We start from the raw sequence: 18,860 nt of genomic DNA on the forward strand, positions 1-18,860 counted from the left end.
CACCACCATTGTTATCAGTGTCACGTCAGCCTTTGTATCCCCTCAGACCTTTGTCTTCAGATAACATTATATCATTAGTGTGATTTAATTAGCAAAACAATATTCTAAGAAGGGTAAGAATTGGCTTCTCAAAGCCACATCTGTGGTTGAGTAATATGTCGAACCTTCTATTAAAGCAGCAGAACCACCACCCACCTGAGAAAACCTTACTACTCTCTCAGAGCGACTCGTCCTCTGCTTTGCTTTTCAGCAGCCTTTGCGCTGTGCCGCAGTGGCTAATCTTGTTTTTATATGCCGTGGCACGGACCTTGCTCCTGACAGAAGGAACGGGAGTCTTCAGCATAGCAGGGCTGTGTGTTTTTCTGTCTGATCTCGAGCGTTAGTTTCTCTCCACACCCACCTCTTTTTTAACAGCCTCTTTTTACGTTTAAAAACTCTGGTCCTCTGAAGGGAAATTTGGAAGCGGCTCAGTTGGAGGTGTGATATCCTCCACGGCAGCAGCACGACTCGGGAGGGAGATTTGGGCGTCTTTGAAGATTGTGACTGAAGCAGGAATACCAGAGGGACTTTACAATAATGTATAGCCTAGTTCTCACAGTATTCCTCATGGTATTCCACAGGGAATGCTATATGGAATGATGTTGAGCTTTCCTTCATGGAATACCATGAGGAATTCTATGCAGAACCATGGAATGATATCAGATCCCCCCCCCCAAGCATTCTGTGTTAGATATCTACTCATGTGTTGTGAAGTGTCCTGTAATAAACCTTTAATAATTCTCTCCCTTTAACACCCTTTGGATTGCATTATGAATGATATCGGCAAAATGCATGCGATAAGTGATTGGTATGGTCAGTGTCGATTCATTTCCGGTTTATCATCCCAGCTCTACCGGAATACTTTGAGTACAGCAGTCAGTGGTCAATAATACACTTCTCTAGTAGTTCTTTCTCTATGATAAATGAGAATGGTTTTATGTAGGTGATTATTTTGCTTTTCTCACCTTTTTCAAACTTTTGAAACTGGGACTGTATCCTCAGAGATCAGAGCACGGAAAATAACAGCCAATAAGACACTGGTGTAAATTGATTGGGTTAATTAGCTTGCACATCCAACGCAGATGCAGTGTGATGGCACGGTGTGCTATTTAGAGTAATAAGTTCCCATTGGTTTCTGTCTGTCCCTGTCCGCTGGCTTCATTTCTTTTGGGTTACGGTTTGGCTGCTTGTTTCTCTCCCCTCCCCTCTGATCCTATGTGTGTTTGAGGGACAGGAGGTGAGTTTCCCCAAGGGCCATGGCTTCACTTTACATGCAGCCACAGAGCCCTGCCTGAACAGACTGGCTTAGCAGCTCGCCTCCAGTTTCCTTTCTCTCTCTTTCTCGCTCTCTTTCTCGCTCTCTCTTTCTCTCTCTCCGTCTATCGATTGTGTGTGTGAGGGCCAAGGGTGGGGTGGTGTGTGTGTGTGTGTGTGTGTGTGTGTGTGTGTGTGTGTGTGTGTGTGTGTGTGTGTGTGTGTGTGTGTGTGTGTGTGTGTGTGTGTGTGTGTGTGTGTGTGTGTGTTGGGGGTTTTGGCAGCTCTAATAGCGTGCGTAGGTGAATGCAACGACTGCTTTTAAAATGAACTTTCAGAGGAGCACCGGCGCTGTATCCTACACCTCTCCCACACACGTAAACAAACAACAAATATGGCATGAGAGTGAGTTATGAAAAGGGAATGTTCTTTGCCCTCTTGTTTGATTTTTTTATATTTATTTCTTGTTTCATTCTAGGTCATAACCACAAACCATCCAGGAGAATGTTGCTATTGGGATGACCTTTGTGACCTCACCATTGCCCGCCCCCGTAAAGATCAACCACCAATCAGGAACCCTGAGGGATGTGGTTGGCTGGTTCCAGTGATGGGCAGGTGACCAGCCAGACATCTAGCTGCCCTCTCCTGCTCTGATTCCCCCCTCCCCTCCCTCCCTGGCGTGCAGTGCCAGCTCCCCCCACCAGGACGGAGACCCCCCAAATCTCTGCCATGGTGACATAATCAGCAACACAGCATGTGGGAGAACCAATATGGTGAAGCCGTCTCATTTCTATCCCCAGTAGCTGCTCAAGCTGCTGCTGCTGCTGTTACTTCTATAGCCTGTGGATTACTAACCAGAAGACTGGAAAAAACAACACTGACTTGGGACTGATTTATTTCTGCTAAGCCTACCCTAGGCTAGCCTACACTATCCTGTCCTTCCCTACCCTACCAACAAGCCCGTTTCGGTCAGTAGTTCAGCCGGGTCAGGCGTTGTGCGTGACGATGCTGGGATGTGTGTCCCGCCTGCGTCGGCTGGTCCGTCTTGTCCGCCACCTCCCCCTCCAGACCTCCCTGCTCCTCCTCTTCCTCTTCTGCACCGTCAGCGTCTTCGTCTCCGCGTACTTCCTGTACGGTGCGAAACAGGAGCTCGAGCACTCAGGAGGGGGCGTGGCTGGTGGCGAGGTGGCATCGGCCGTCTACGATGACCTCCGGGTGAGCCCGTCGCGCCTGCTCCCATTGCGGGCGGTGTCTGGGGGGCCCGGGGGTGAAGGAGGGGTGAGGACAGACCCTGTGGTGCTGGTGTTTGTAGAGAGCCAGTACTCTCAGCTGGGCCAGGATATCGTGGCCATCCTGGAGTCGGGACGTTTCCGGTACCGGACGGAGATCTCTCCCGGTAAAGGGGACATGCCCACGTTAACTGATAAGGAGCATGGACGCTTCACGCTGGTCATCTATGAGAACATCCTGAAGTACGTTAACCTGGACGCCTGGAACAGAGAGCTGCTGGACAAGTACTGTGTGGAATACGGAGTGGGCATCATCGGCTTCTTTAAGGTCAGAGTCCGTAGTTGCTACATACATTTTTGGCCTTTTAGCTCTAGCCTATATTGTTATCAGATGATAACTCCACCGATAACCAATATTTAATAAATAGGATGAAAAAGGTAAATCTCATGATCTAAACACGTTCTCATGCTGATCTGAACACGTTCTCATGCTGATCTGAACACGTTCTCATGCTGATCTGAACACGTTCTCATGCTGGTCCCAACACGTTCTCATGCTGGTCCCAACACGTTCTCATGCTGGTCCCAACACGTTCTCATGCTGGTCCCAACACGTTCTCATGCTGGTCCCAACACGTTCTCATGCTGGTCCCAACACGTTCTCATGCTGGTCCCAACACGTTCTCATGCTGGTCCCAACACGTTCTCATGCTGGTCCCAACACGTTCTCATGCTGGTCCCAACACGTTCTCATGCTGGTCCCAACACGTTCTCATGCTGGTCCCAACACGTTCTCATGCTGGTCACAACACGTTCTCATGCTGGTCACAACACGTTCTCATGCTGGTCACAACACAATCTCGTGATTTCATTCATTTCACAATATAAGAAATCAACATTTTAGATATTTCTTGGACAATTGACATTTTGGATGGAAATTTGAAAACTGTGTGGAAACCTAAACCATTATATCGGCAGATACTGTATATTGGTATCGGTAAGTGTTGTCCCCCAAATATCGGTATCGGACAAACAAAAAACAAATCAGTTAGCTCTATAAATGAATGATATACAGTGCCTTGCGAAAGTATTCGGCCCCCTTGAACTTTGCAACCTTTTGCCACATTTCAGGCTTCAAACATAAAGATATAAAACTGTATTTTTTTGTGAAGAATCAACAACAAGTGGGACACAATCATGAAGTGGAACGACATTTATTGGATATTTCAAACTTTTTGAACAAATCAAAAACTGAAGAATTGGGCATGCAAAATTACTTTCAGTGCAGCAAACTCTCTCCAGAAGTTCAGTGAGGATCTCTGAATGATCCCATGTTGACCTAAATGACTAATGATGATAAATACAATCCACCTGTGTGTAATCAAGTCTCCGTATAAATGCACCTGCACTGTGATAGTCTCAGAGGTCCGTTAAAAGCGCAGAGAGCATCATGAAGAACAAGGAAGACACCAGGCATGTCCGAGATACTGTTGTGAAGAAGTTTAAAGCCGGATTTGGATACAAAAAGATTTCCCAAGCTTTAAACATCCCAAGGAGCACTGTGCAAGCGATAATATTGAAATGGAAGGAGTATCAGCAAATCTACCAAGACCTGGCCGTTCCTCTAAACTTTCAGCTCATACAAGGAGAAGACTGATCAGAGATGCAGCCAAGAGGCCCATGATCACTCTGGATGAACTGCAGAGATCTACAGCTGAGGTGGGAGACTCTGTCCATAGGACAACAATCAGTCGTATATTGCACAAATCTGGCCTTTATGGAAGAGTGGCAAGAAAAAAGCCATTTCTTAAAGATATCCATAAAAAGTGTCGTTTAAAGTTTGCCACAAGCCACCTGGGAGACACACCAAACATGTGGAAGAAGGTGCTCTGGTCAGAAGAAACCAAAATTGAACTTTTTTGCAACAATGCAAAACGTTATGTTTGGCGTAAAAGCAACACAGCTCATCACCCTGAACACACCATCCCCACTGTCAAACATGGTGGTGGCAGCATCATGGTTTGGGCCTGCTTTTCTTCAGCAGGGACAGGGAAGATGGTTAAAATTGATGGGAAGATGGATGGAGCCAAATACAGGACCATTCTGGAAGAAAACCTGATGGAGTCTGCAAAAGACCTGAGACTGGGACGGAGATTTGTCTTCCAACAAGACAATGATCCAAAACATAAAGCAAAATCTACAATGGAATGGTTCAAAAATAAACATATCCAGGTGTTAGAATGGCCAAGTCAAAGTCCAGACCTGAATCCAATCGAGAATCTGTGGAAAGAACTGAAAACTGCTGTTCACAAATGCTCTCCATCCAACCTCACTGAGCTCGAGCTGTTTTGCAAGGAGGAATGGGAAAAATTTTCAGTCTCTCGATGTGCAAAACTGATAGAGACATACCCCAAGCGACTTACAGCTGTAATCGCAGCAAAAGGTGGCGCTACAAAGTATTAACTTAAGGGGGCTGAATAATTTTGCACGCCCAATTTTTCAGTTTTTGACTTGTTAAAAAAGTTTGAAATATCCAATAAATGTCGTTCCACTTCATGATTGTGTCCCACTTGTTGTTGATTCTTCACAAAAAAATACAGTTTTATATCTTTATGTTTGAAGCCTGAAATGTGGCAAAAGGTTGCAAAGTTCAAGGGGGCCGAATACTTTCGCAAGGCACTGTATATCCACTGATTGGTGAAGAATATACAGTTGAAGTCATAAGTTAACATACACCTTAGCCAAATACATTTAAACTCAGTTTTTCACAATTCCTGACATGTAATCAGTTAGGATCACCACTTTATTTTAAGAATGTGAATTGTCAGAATAATAGTAGAGGGAATGATTTATTTCAGCTTTTATTTCTTTCATCACATTCCCAATGGGTCAGACGAGTACATACACTCAATTAGTATTTGGCAGCATTGCCTTTAAATTGTTTAACTTGAGTCAAACATTTCAGGTAGCCTTCCACAAGCTTCCCACAATAAGTTTGGTGAATTTTGGCCCATTCCTCAGTGTAACTGAGTCAGGAGTATAGGCCTCCTTTCTCGCATACGCTTTTTCAGTTCTTTCCACAAATGTTCTATAGGATTGAGGTCAGGGCTTTGTGATGGCCACTCCAATACCTTGACTTTGTTGTCTTTAAGCCATTTTAACACAATTTTGGAAGTATGCTTGGGGTCATTGTCCATTTGGAAGACCCATTTACGACCAAGCCTCAACTTCCTGAATGATGTCTTGAGATGTTGCTTCAATATATCCACATAATTTTCCATCCTTATGAATCCATCTATTTTGTGAAGTGCACCAGCCCCTCCTGCAGCAAAGCACACCCACAACATGATGCTGCCACCCCGTGCTTCACGGCTGGGATGGTGTACTTCGGCTTGCAAGCTTTCCCTTTTTTCCTCCAAACATAACGATGGTCATTATGGCCAAACAGTTCTATTTTTGTTTCATCAGACCAGAGGAAATGTCTCTAAAAAGTACGATCTTTGTCCCCATGTGCAGTAGCAAACCATAGTCTGGCATTTTTATGGCGGTTTTGGAGCAGTGGCTTCTTCCTTGCTAAATGGCCTTTCAGGTTATGTCGATATAGAACCCGTTTTACTGTGAATATAGATAATTTTGTACCTGTTTCCTCCAGCATCTTCACAAGGTTCTTTGCTGTTGTTTTGGGATTGATTTGCACTTCTCATACCAAAGTGCGTTCCTCTCTAGGAGACAAGGCGTCTCCTTCCTGAGCGGTGTGACGGCTGCGTGGTCCCATGGTGTTTATACTTGCGTGCTATTGTTTGTACAGATGAACGTGGTACCTTCAGGCATTTGGAAATTTCTCCCAAGGATGAACCAGACTTGTGGAGGTCTACAATTTTTTTTCTGGGTCTTGGCTGATTTCTTTTGATTTTCCCATGATGTCAAGCAGAGAGACACTGAGTCAAAGGTAGGCCTTGAAATACATCCACAGTTACACCTCCAATTGACTCAAATCATGTCAATTAGCCTATAAGAAGCTTCTAAAGCCTATATTTTTGGGAATTTGCCAAGCTGTTTAAAGGCACAGTCAACTTAGTGTATGTAAACTTCTGACCCACTGGAATTGTGATACAGTGAAATAATCTGTCTGTAAACAATTGTTGGAATAAATGACTTGTGTCATGCACAAAGTAGATGTCCTAACCGACTTGCCAAAACTATAGTTTGTTAACAAGAAATTTGTGGAGTGGTTGAAAAACTAGTTTTAATGACTCCAACCTAAGTGTATGTCAACTTCTGACTTCAACTGTATACCCACTGATTGTTGACGAGTATAACTTATAAATTAATGATATATACCCATTGATTGTTGAAGAATATACAGTACCAGTCAAAAGTTTTAGAACACCTACTCATTCAAGGGTTTTCTTTATTATTAGTATTTTCTACCTTGTATAATAATAGTAAAGACATCATAACTATGAAATAACACATGGAATCATGTCGTAACCAAAAAAGTGCTAAACAAATCTAAATATATTTTATATTTGAGATTCTTCAAATAATCACCCTTTGCCTTGATGACAGCTTTACAGACTCTTGTCATTCTCTCGACCAGCTTCATGAGGTAGTCACCTGGAATATATTTTAATTATCAGGTGTGCCTTGTTAAAAGTTAATTTGTGGAATTTCTTTCCTTAATGCGTTTGAGCCAATCAGTTTTGTTGTGACAAGGTGTGTGTGGGGAGGGGGGGGTTATACAGAAGATAGTCGTATTTAGTATGGCAAGAACAGCTCAAATAAGCAAAGAGAAATGACAGTCCATTATTACTTTACGACATGAAGGTCAGGCAATGTGGAACATTTCAAGAACTTTGAAAGTTTCTTCAGGTGCAGTCGCAAAAACCTTCAAGTGCTATGATTATACTGGCTCTCATGAGGACCGCCACAGGAAGGAAAGACCCAGAGTTACCTCTGCTGCAGAGGATAGGTTCATTAGGTACCAGCCTCAGATTGCAGCCCAAATAAATGCTTCACAGAGTTCAAGTAACAGACACATCTCAACATCAACTGTTCAGAGGAGACTGTGAATCAGGCCGCCATGGTCGAATTGCTGCAAAGAAAACATTACTAAAGGACACCAATAATAAAAAGAGGCTTGCTTGGGCCAAGAAACACCTGCAATGGACATTAGACAGTTGGAAATTTGTCCTTTGGTCTGGAGTCCAAATTGGAACTTTTTTGTTCCAACTGCCGTGTCTTTGTGAGACGCGGTGTGGGTGAACGGATGATCTCTGCATGTGTATTGCCAACCATAAAGCACGGAGGAGGAGGTGTTATGGTGTGGGGGTGCTTTGCTGGTGACACCGTCTGTGATTTACAGTGAGGGGAAAAAAGTATTTGATCCCCTGCTGATTTTGTACGGTTTGCCGACTGACAAAGAAATGATCCATCTATAATTTTAATGGTAGGTTTATTTGAACAGTGAGAGACAATAACAACAACAAAATCCAGAAAAACGCATGTCAAAAATGTTAGAAATTGTTTTGCATTTTAATGAGGGAAATAAGTATTTGACCCCCTCTCAATCAGAAAGATTTCTGGCTCCCAGATGTCTTTTATACATGTAACGAGCTGAGATTAGGAGCACACTCTTAAAGGGAGTGCTCCTAATCTCAGTTTGTTACCTGTATAATAGACACCTTTCCACAGAAGCAATCAATTAGATTCCAAACTCTCCACCATTGGCTAAAACCAAAGAGCTCTCCAAGGATGTCAGGGACAAGATTGTAGACCTACACAAGGCTGGAATGGCCTACAAGACCATCGCCAAGCAGCTTGGTGAGAAGGTGACAACAGTTGATGTGATTATTCACAAATGGAAGAAACACAAAATAACTGTTAATCTCCCTTGGATCTCACCTTGTGGAGTTGCAATGATCATGAGAACGGTGAGGAAACAGCCCAGAACTACACGGGAGGATCTTGTCAATGATCTCAAGGCAGCTGGGACCATAGTCACCAAGAAAACAATTGGTAACACACTACGCTGTGAAGGACTGAAATCCTGCAGCACCCGCAAGGTCCCCCTGCTCAAGAAAGCACATATACATGCCCGTCTGAAGTTTGCCAATGAACATCTGAATGATTCACAGGACAACTGGGTGAAAGTGTTGTGGTCAGATGAGACCAAAATGGAGCTCTTCGGCATCAACTCAACTCGCCGTGTTTGGAGGGGGAGGAATGCTGCCTATGACCCCAAGAACACCATCCCCACCATCAAACATGGAGGTGGAAACATTATACTTTGGGGGTGTTTTTCTGCTAAGGGGACAGGACAACTTCACCGCATCAAAGGGACGATGGACGGGGCTATGTACCGTCAAATCTTGGGCATTGAAAATGGGTCGTGGATGGGTATTCCAGCATGACAATGACCCAAAACACACGGCAAAGGCAACAAAGGAGTGGCTCAAGAAGAAGCACATTAAGGTCCTGGAGTGGCCCTCCTCCTGGAAAGAGGAGTGGGACAAAATCCCTCCTGAGATGTGTGCAAACCTGGTGGCCAACTACAAGAAACGTCTGACCTCTGTGATTGCCAACAAGGGTTTTGCCACCAAGTACTAAGTCATGTTTTGCAGAGGGGTCAAATACTTATTTCCCTCATTAAAATGCAAATAAATGTATAACATTTTTGACATGCGCTTTTCTGGATTTTTGTTGTTGTCATTCTGTCTCTCATTGTTCAAATAAACATACCATTAAAATTATAGACTGATCATTTCTTTGTCAGTGGGCAAACCGTACAAAATCAGCAGGAGATCAAATACTTTTTTCCCTCACTGTATTTAAAATTCAAGGCACACTTAACCAGCGTGGCTACCACAGCATTCTGCAGCGATACGCCATCTCATCTGGTTTGGGCTTAGTGGGACTATCATTTGTTTTTCAACAGGACAATGACCCAACACACCTTCAGGGTGTGTAAGGGCTATTTTACCAAGAAGGAGAGTGATGGAGTGCTGCATCAGATGACCTTGCCTCCACAATCCCCCAACCTCAACCAAATTGAGATGGTTTGGGATGAGTCGGACCACAGAGTGAAGGAAAAGCAGCCAGCTCCGTATATGTGTTCACTATTATTCTACAATTAAGATAATAAAGAAAAACCTTTGAATGAGTAGGTGTTCTAAATCTTTTGACCGGTAGTGTAGCTTATAAATTAATGACATATACCCATTGATATTTGAAGAATATAACTTCAAATGCCTCGTGAGGTTAGATCGACTGTTGTACCCCATCAGAACCCAAAATATAAGCTTGTAAGTGTAAACATGGTTACAACTTTAATTTTAATGATGTGGATGGTCCTTGCATCCATATCTCTTCTGGCCCATCCCACAGTTTTTTTTTTTGCCAAAACAGAGGTGGTGTGATGCTTGGTTATTGTTTCATTTAAGGGTTCTAGCTTTAGGGTTAGTACTATGTCTTCCAGGTCAGAAACACCCTACAGAGTTTCTCTCTATCTCCACCTCTCCATCAGAACATCTCTCTTCATTCCTCTTTCCTCCCTTATGGAATAGATATTACTGACATCCTCAGAGTGAGAAAGACATGTCTGTCTCTTCCTCTCTCTCATGCTCTTGCTTTTTCTTCCTCTTCTCTCTTTCTCTCTGTCTCATTCTCTTTCTTCCTCTCTCTCTTCCTCTCTGTGTCTCTCTCTCTTGTGTGCTGCGTCTCTCCTTCTTCCTCTCTCTCTTGCTCTCTCTCTCTCTCTCTCTCTCTCTCTCTCTGTGTCTCTCTCTCTGTGTCTCTCTCTCTGCGTCTCTCTGTCTGTGTCTCTCTGTCTGTGTCTCTCTCTCTGTCTTTCTCTCCCTCTCTCGCTCTCTCTCTTCTCTCTGTCTCTCTCACTGGTCCTCTGTCTCTCGTGCTCTCAATTCAATTCGCTTTATTGGCATGCCGTAACAATGTACATATTGCCGAAGCTTATTTTGGATATTTACAATATGAAAATAATAAGAATCAAAATTGTCAACGGGACAACAGTAACAACAATTACCAAGTGTCAAAATAACCATACATTCAACAATAACAATAAGCATACAGTAGAGTACATTGCAGGTTGATTGGTCTGTCAGACTCTGTCCCTCATCTTATGGCAGGCTCTTTCTCTCTCTGTCTCATGTGCTCTCACTCTTGCTCTCTGTCTCTCTCATTCTCTCTCTTCCTTTCTCTCTCTCACTGTCTCTCTCTCTCTCTTTTCCTCTATCTTAGTAATCACAGTAGAGCCTGGTAACCAAAGGACAGTTTGCAGGTCTTGTGAAAGAGCAGAGGTAGAGGGAGGAGTGGTAGGTGGGTAAGCATGAATACCTGGTCAATCTAGTGGGGTTTGTGATCAGTCTATCAGGGAGAGAAAGTGAGGGTGAGAAATTAATCTCAATGACATCATCAATGTTGAACAGGAATATGTTTCATACTTCCGTGGGCATTGGGGGAAAGTTGCTTTAATATTTTTTTGTGTGTATGGGAACATCCTCAGTGTGTGTGGGTGAGTGTTAACTTAATAACATTGTTTTCTTAGACGCCCACACAGCCATGTAAGATAGTTATTGACTAAGCCTCCAGTGAGTGAGTGGGAGGGAGGGAGGATTGGGAGAGGCAGTTTAGGAGAAAGAGATTGGACATCCATAGGATCTAATGAATTGAATTACCACCCCCTTCATCTCTATAGAATGTATTTCATAGTCAAGCTTATTCAATAGGGTGACACTTGGAAATGTATTCCACAGAGCTAAAAGGATTTTCTATTCCACATGATTGGAAGTTTTGTCCATTCAATGCAATGCAACAGATTTCTATCGACAATGATCTGAATAGAATTTACTGGAATGAAATTGTAACTCTCTGTCCCTTCTTGATGATGTAATTGACCACCCTCCTCCCTCCTGTAGGCCAATGAGAATAGCCTGCTGAGTGCCCAGCTCAAAGGCTTCCCCCTCTTCCTCCACTCCAACCTGGGCCTGAAAGACTGCACGGTCAACTCCAAGTCCCCCCTCCTCTTCATCACACGCTCCGGCCAACCCCTCCCAGGCCCCCTCCCCGGTGACGACTGGACCGTCTTTCAGTCCAACCACTCCACCTACGAGCCCGTCCTCCTGGCCAAGACCCAGTCCGCAGAGAGTGTCCCCTCACTGGGTACGACGGTCGCACTGCTTCCCTCCGTGGTGCAGGACCTGGGGCTCCATGATGGGATCCAGAGGGTTCTGTTTGGGAACAACCTCAACTTCTGGCTGCACAAGCTGGTGTTTGTGGACGCGGTGGGCTTCCTGACGGGAAAGAGGCTCTCTCTCTCCCTGGAGCGACACCTACTGGTCGATATAGATGACATCTTTGTTGGGAAGGAGGGCACGAGGATGAAGGTGGATGATGTTAAGGTGATATATACTTAGAATAAGGAAATGTCCATTTCCAATGTTTCCATCTCTGACACCTTGTAACTATGCGGCATTATATGTTTGTAATGAAGCATTATTAGGCAGGTATAGTGCATTTGGAAAGTATTCAGACCCACATTTTGTTACGTTACAGCCTTATTCTAAAATATATTACATGTATTTTTAACCTCAGCAATCTACGTACAATACCCCATAATTACTAAGAAAAAATAGTTTTTTTGAAATTTTATGTTTAAAACATTTAAAACTGATATCACAAAAACATAAGTATTCAGACCTTTGTTGAAGCATCTTTGGCAGCGATTACAGCCTCGAGTCTTCTTGGGTATGACGCTACAAGCTTAGCACACCTGTTTTCGGGGAGTTTCTCCCATTCTTCTCTGCAGATCCTCTCAAGCTCTGTCAGGTTGGATGGGGAGCATTGCTACATAGCAATTTTCAGGTCTCTCCAGAGATGTTCGATCGGGTTCAAGTCCAGGCTCTGGCTGGGCCACTCAAGCACATTCAGAGACTTGTCCTGAAGCCACTCCTGCATTGTCTTGACTGTGTGCTTAGGGTCATTGTCCTGTTGGAAGGTGAACCTTAGACCCAGTCGGATGTCCCGAGCACTCTGGAGCAGGTTTTCATCAAGGATCTCAGTTAATCTTTCAATCCTGACTAGTTTTCCAGTCCCTGCCGCTGAAAAACATCTCCACAGCATGATGCTGGCACCACCATTCTTCACCGTAGGGATGGTGCCAGGTTTCCTCCAGACGTGATGCTTGGCATTCAAGCCAAAGAGTTCAATCTTGGTTTCATCAGACCAGAGAATCTTGTTTCTCCTGGTCTGAGAGTCCTTTAGGTGCCCTTTGGCAAACTCCAAGCGGGCTGTCATGTGCCTTTTACTGAGAAGTGGCTTCCGTCTGGCCACTCTACCATAAAGGCTTGATTGGTGGAGTGCTGCAGATGATTGTCCTTCTGGAAGGTTATTTCATTTCCACAGAAGAACTCTGGAGCTCTGTCAGAGTTACTATCGGGTTCTTGGTCACCTCCCTGACCAGGCCCTTCTCCTCCGATTGCTCAGTTTGGCCGGGCGGCCAGCTCTAGGAAGAGTCTTGGTGGTTCCAAACTTCTATAATTTAAGAACGATGGAGGCCACTATGTTCTTGGGGACATTCAATGCTGCAGAAATGTTTTGGTGCCCTTCTCCAGATCTGTGCCTCGAGACAATCCTGTTTCGGAGCTCTACAGACAATTCCTTCGACATCATGGCTTGGTTTTAGCTGTGACCTTCACTGTCAACTGTGGGACCTTATATAGACAGGTGTGTGCCTTTCCAAATCATGTCCAATCAATTGAATTTATCTCAGGTATTGTTTTTGTATTTTTTTTTTGCAAAATTGGCTAAAAACCTGTTTTCACTTTGTTGTTATGGGGTATTGTGTGTAGATTGATGGATTGTTTATATATTTGTATTTATTTTTAGAACAAGGCTGTAAAGTCACAATGTGGAAAAGGGGGAAGGGGTCTGAACACTTTCCGAAGACACCGTAAGTGGGTTGGTACAGCACATGACAGGCATCTTGCCGCTCCTAATATTATATTAAACCTATTCTCTCCCTCCACCCCATCTCTCTCTGTATTCATCTCAGTAGGCTCCTCAGAGTTGACAGGTGTTCTGATAGGGCAACACACTCTCTCAAGAACCATATCCATTCATATTTCCAGACAGAATATTACTTTTTTTGGTTGTCTGTGTTGTTCTGCATCCCTCATCAGAGTTGTACCTCCTCTCATGTGCTGGGGTAGAACATTAGAATACCAGGACTATATCAAGGCTTCCTTCATCTCTTGGCATCTGAACAGTGAGGTTATGGAAGGAACCTGACACTGCAGGAGAGGGATACTGGGAGAAAGAGATAGATGAAGCGTGGATTCATATACAGAGAATAAATTAAACAAACTCAAATCAGAGGAGAGAGATCTCAAGCGGAATGGAGGAGAGAATAGAGGCCACCAGGGGTTGATGAGGATGTGAACGGGGAGAGTTACAGACCAACAAGATGAGGTGTGTGTGTGTGTTGCCTTGCTCACCCCCCCCCCCCCCCCTCCTCCCTGTGTCAGGCCCTGTTGGAGACCCAGCGAGAGCTGCGTAACCATGTACCCAACTTCACCTTCAACCTGGGCTATTCAGGGAAGTTCTTCCATGCAGGTAAGACAGACGGGAGGGAGCCTGTGGTATGAAACTCACACCAGCACTCACACCAGCATGTACACACTTCACAGTTTCTTATGGGATTGCATTAACAAATCCAAGCAGTATACATATTGCTTTTATAATTTGAGGACATACACCACACTGTTCATCAAACAAACGTTTTTCTCCCCTTTCCGTCACATTCTTCCGCTGCTACTCTCCTGCTCCGTCCCGGTCCTCCCTCTGCACACCTCCCATCCTCTTACCTTTTCTCCTCTCATCCATCTCCCTTCATGTCCAGGGTCAGATGAGGAGGACCTGGGGGATGACCTGCTCCTCTCCTACGTCAAGGAGTTCTGGTGGTTCCCCCACATGTGGAGCCACATGCAGCCCCACCTCTTCCACAACCAGTCAGTGCTAGCTGAACAGATGCTGCTCAACAAGAGGTTCGCTATGGTGAGTCTCTGTCTGTCTGGGGGCTAGCAGTGGGATGCTAACAGTTAGCCCACATCACTGTGTTGTTCCTCATTAGAAATGCTGACGTTAGCCTAATCTCGGTTAATCCAGAACTAAAGTCTTGCATAATTGGTCAGATGTTTAATTAAGTTCTGGGTCCATACTTGTTAAGAGAAGAGCTAGAACGTGGATCGGAACTGGAGCGTAGAGCTCCACCCTCTCTCTTTGTATGTTACGGGCTGAATGTCCCCTCCCCTTCTGAAATTCTAACGATGCTAACACTTCTGAAATGATGACTTGTCCAAAGCACCAGAACTAATGCTGCTCTTTATCTCACACATCCTGTTGTATCATGACAGATCTACGGTACCATTTATGTGCTGTGTTGGGCTAGCCTTATCATTGCTAATGAGGAGCAATACTGTGAGGGCTTGTGCTGAATGAGAGAAATCACTTGGTCATGAGTTATGTGTGTCAGGTCATATCAGTCTGACTCCTGGCTGTGATTTTAATTATGATTCCTTCTTCCTCCCTATCTTCTATCTGTCTCTCTCCTCCCCCAATCCACCCCTCTTCTGCCTCCCCCCTCTCTTTCCAGGAGCACGGTATCCCCACTAACATGGGCTATGCGGTGGCACCCCACCACTCTGGGGTGTACCCGGTCCACCTGCAGCTGTACGATGCCTGGAAGAAGGTGTGGGGCATCAGGGTGACCAGCACAGAGGAGTACCCCCACCTCAAACCTGCCCGCTTCAGACGAGGATTCATACACAGCGGTATCAGCGTGAGTCACAGGGACCCTACTGACGGTTACTCTATTCAATTCAATTCAAGTGCTTTATTGACATGGGAAACATATGTTAACATTGCCAAAGCAAGTGAAGTAAATAATAAACAAAAGTGAAAAAAACAATACAAATTTACAGTAAAAATGACACGCACAGAGGTTCCACTCTCTCCGTCTCTGGGTTTGTTCTGTCTTCCTTTGCAGATCTGAAGTTACAGAATAGGTGTAAACAAGATGGTGCTGCCTTCTCTTTTCCACTCTCTTCACCACCTTCATAACTCTATTACCCCACCTATCTCACCACCTTTATAACTCTATTACCCCACCTATCTCACCACCTTCATAACTCTATTACCCCACCTATCTCACCACCTTCATAACTCTATTACCCCACTTATCTCCGCCTGACCCCCAGACACTACCAACCACCCTGACTGGCCCCCAAACACTACCAACCACCCTGACTGGCCCCAGACACTACCAACCACCCTGACTGGCCCCCAAACACTACCAACCACCCTGACTGGCCCCCAGACACTCCAACCACCCTGACTGGCCCCCAGACACTACCAACCACCCTGACTGGCCCCCAAACAGTACCAGACACTCTGACTGGCCCCCAAACACTACCAACCACCCTGACTGGCCCCAGACACTACCAACCACCCTGACTGGCCCCCAAACACTACCAGCCGCTCTGACTGGCCCCCAAACACTACCAACCGCTCTGACTGGCCCCCAGACACTACCAACCACCCTGACAGGCCCCCAGACACTACCAACCACCCTGACTGGCCCCCAAACACTACCAACCACCCTGACTGGCCCCTAGACACTGCCAACCACCCTCACTGGCGCCCAGACACTACCAAACACCCTGACTGGTCCCCAAACAGTACCAGACACTCTGACTGGCCCCCAAACACTACCAACCACCCTGACTGGCCCCAGACACTACCAACCACCCTGACTGGCCCCCAAACACTACCAACCACCCTGACTGGCCCCTAGACACTACAACCACCCTGACTGGCCCCCAGACACTACCAACCACCCTGACTGGTCCCCAAACAGTACCAGACACACTGACTGGCCCCCAAACACTACCTCTTGGATACGCCTTTAACAATGCAACAACAACATCAACAACAGAGAGACTTTTCCCTCCACAACAATAAACCCTGACGGCACACCACCAATACACAAGTTAATCTTCTTAAAAACACTATCTGAAACCCCAGTAGTACACTATGTTGTGCTGCCAGTAGGTTTTCCTCTCGTGCTGTCTGTCGGCATCTCTCTCTTCCTGTAGATGATTGATATTCAGATCCCCAGACTCTCTCTAGCTACGTGTGTATTTTTAATGAATTCCATATAGGCTTTTCCAAATGATAATAATAATATGAAGATTATTGAAAGCAAAAGTGTTGATATTGCCTGGGGTTTGGAATGTTTTGCATTGAATAGACCAGTGGCGCTGGTGTATGCGCGTGCATGCTTGTGTGTGTCATTGCCTTATAAGTGTGTTTGTTTGTTTGTTTGCAGGTCTTGCCCAGGCAGACATGTGGCCTGTTCACGCACACCATCTTCTATAAGGAGTACCCAGGCAGTCCCAACGAACTGGACAAACTCATTAACGGAGGAGAGCTGTTCCTCACTGTTCTACTCAACCCTGTGAGTTAACACACACACACACTATATATCCAATCACTGCTGGCCACTCCCACTATCAGAGTGAATTTAAGTTAACCTTTGTCTTTCCCTCTCTCTGTCTCTCTCTCTCTCTCTCTCCTCCTCCAGATCAGTATCTTCATGACCCACCTGTCTAACTACGGTAATGACCGGCTGGGCCTGTACACCTTTAAGAGCCTGGTGGCCTTCCTGCAAACCTGGACCAACCTGCGGCTGCAGACCCTGCCTCCCATCCAGCTGGCCCAGAGATACTTCAGCCTCTTCCCTAACGAGAGAGACCCACTCTGGCAGGTCAGTCTGTGGGACAGAGAGAGACTGGCTGGAACTGGATGTGTGCATTGACGAATACTGGGATGTGATAAATATCTTGGGAAATTGACTACAAGTGGAAAAATCATGTTAGGTTGTATTTTGAGCGGAACGCCCTATTAACCTGACTGTACACAGCTTAGTCTCATTTAGATAGGCCTTTAACATGAGTCCTGGGTGGATCCTCGTCCTGTAGACCACAAACTGCTGCCAAGTATTGTATTTGTGTTCAAAGGGCATCTCCATTGACCGTTCCAATGTAGCCGCACGTCCTCAGGATGTTGTATGTATTTGTTCAGGGTTCATTAATCCTTAAGAGTCTATTGACGCACCCATGCGTCAATCTAACGTCATTTTAAAAAGCCCCTTCAAAATCCGTCAGTTTAAGCTAGAGATATCAGTTATTTTCACCGCATCTGCCAATGTTGGCCTTCTGCATCTGTGGGGGAAGGGGGCCGAGCTACAGAGGTTTGTCAGACCAGGAGACATCCCGATAATCTGTCTTCTCATGAAAGCGTCCGGTTGGACAAACTAATATGACCCCTCTATGGAAAGGGGAGACTCCCGAACACGATGGTGTTCTCCGTTTTGCTCTACAACCCCCACAAGTGTCAGGGGACTAATTTGAAGGTAACCCATACAAACGAATGGAAGAATGGATGTAGTTTTGTGTCCCAGAAAATAAGGGGTTAAATATGTGTTCAAAAAACTTCTATCTCTTCAAAACCTTAATCCTTATGATTTATTTTTTGACTGTCTGTTTTGCCATTTGAATGTGTTATTCAATGTGTTTCTATTGGCAGTAGTAAATAAAAACATTAATAGAAAAATGTTATACCTAAAGGGGTCCTAAAATTCTAAATAAAATAGCTAAATTATCCATGGTATGACCATCTTAAAACAATTTCATATGTTAGCTTAGTACCCAAGCCCCCCCAACGGCATGGACTTTTAGAGGTTAAACAACTGGATACATGTAAGAATGACCTAAGGACTCATAAACCCTGGTCCTACAGGATCCCTGCGAGGACAAAAGGCACAAGGACATCTGGTCAAAGGAGAAGACATGCGACCGTTTCCCCAAGCTGCTTGTCATTGGGCCTCAGAAGACAGGTGAGAGATGGAACACCAGAACCACCTAGTGGACATCACTAGCCATGACTCTGTCCACAATCTCACTTCTGCTCGCTCCCCATCCCAAATGGCACCCTATTCCCTGTATAATGCACTACTCTTGACCAGAGCCATACACTGGTCAAAAGTAGTGCATTATATAGGGAATGGGGTACCATTTGGGACGGACCCTTGATTTCACCTCACTTGTGATTCACTTCCCTTCCTCATATGTAATTATCGCAGTGATGAGTAGTTCGAGCTGACAGGTATTTGCTCTGGCCTGTGGGAGGTTTCTGAGACTTTGGTCTGCAGAGGAGGTGTTGTTCTCTCGGAGTTACACATTCTCAGTACAGAACAAAATTACA

General features: G+C 45.1%; 1 protein-coding gene across 1 annotated transcript in view; it reads left to right on the plus strand.

The window, feature by feature from the left end:
* The window catches only part of LOC139390776 (bifunctional heparan sulfate N-deacetylase/N-sulfotransferase 1-like), an 83,151-nt gene that overhangs the window by 58,815 nt on the left and 5,476 nt on the right, over window positions 1-18,860 (plus strand). The window contains exons 3-10 of the mRNA XM_071138139.1: window positions 1,772-2,850; window positions 11,456-11,938; window positions 14,063-14,150; window positions 14,437-14,591; window positions 15,190-15,375; window positions 16,924-17,052; window positions 17,179-17,361; window positions 18,396-18,492. Coding sequence (XP_070994240.1) covers window positions 2,299-2,850; window positions 11,456-11,938; window positions 14,063-14,150; window positions 14,437-14,591; window positions 15,190-15,375; window positions 16,924-17,052; window positions 17,179-17,361; window positions 18,396-18,492 — 1,873 coding nt within the window. The 5' untranslated portion in view covers window positions 1,772-2,298. The remainder of the gene's footprint in view (window positions 1-1,771; window positions 2,851-11,455; window positions 11,939-14,062; window positions 14,151-14,436; window positions 14,592-15,189; window positions 15,376-16,923; window positions 17,053-17,178; window positions 17,362-18,395; window positions 18,493-18,860) is intronic.

The sequence above is a fragment of the Oncorhynchus clarkii genome, chromosome 31 (assembly GCF_045791955.1).
Source record: "Oncorhynchus clarkii lewisi isolate Uvic-CL-2024 chromosome 31, UVic_Ocla_1.0, whole genome shotgun sequence".
In the NCBI taxonomy this organism is placed as follows: domain Eukaryota; kingdom Metazoa; phylum Chordata; class Actinopteri; order Salmoniformes; family Salmonidae; genus Oncorhynchus; species Oncorhynchus clarkii.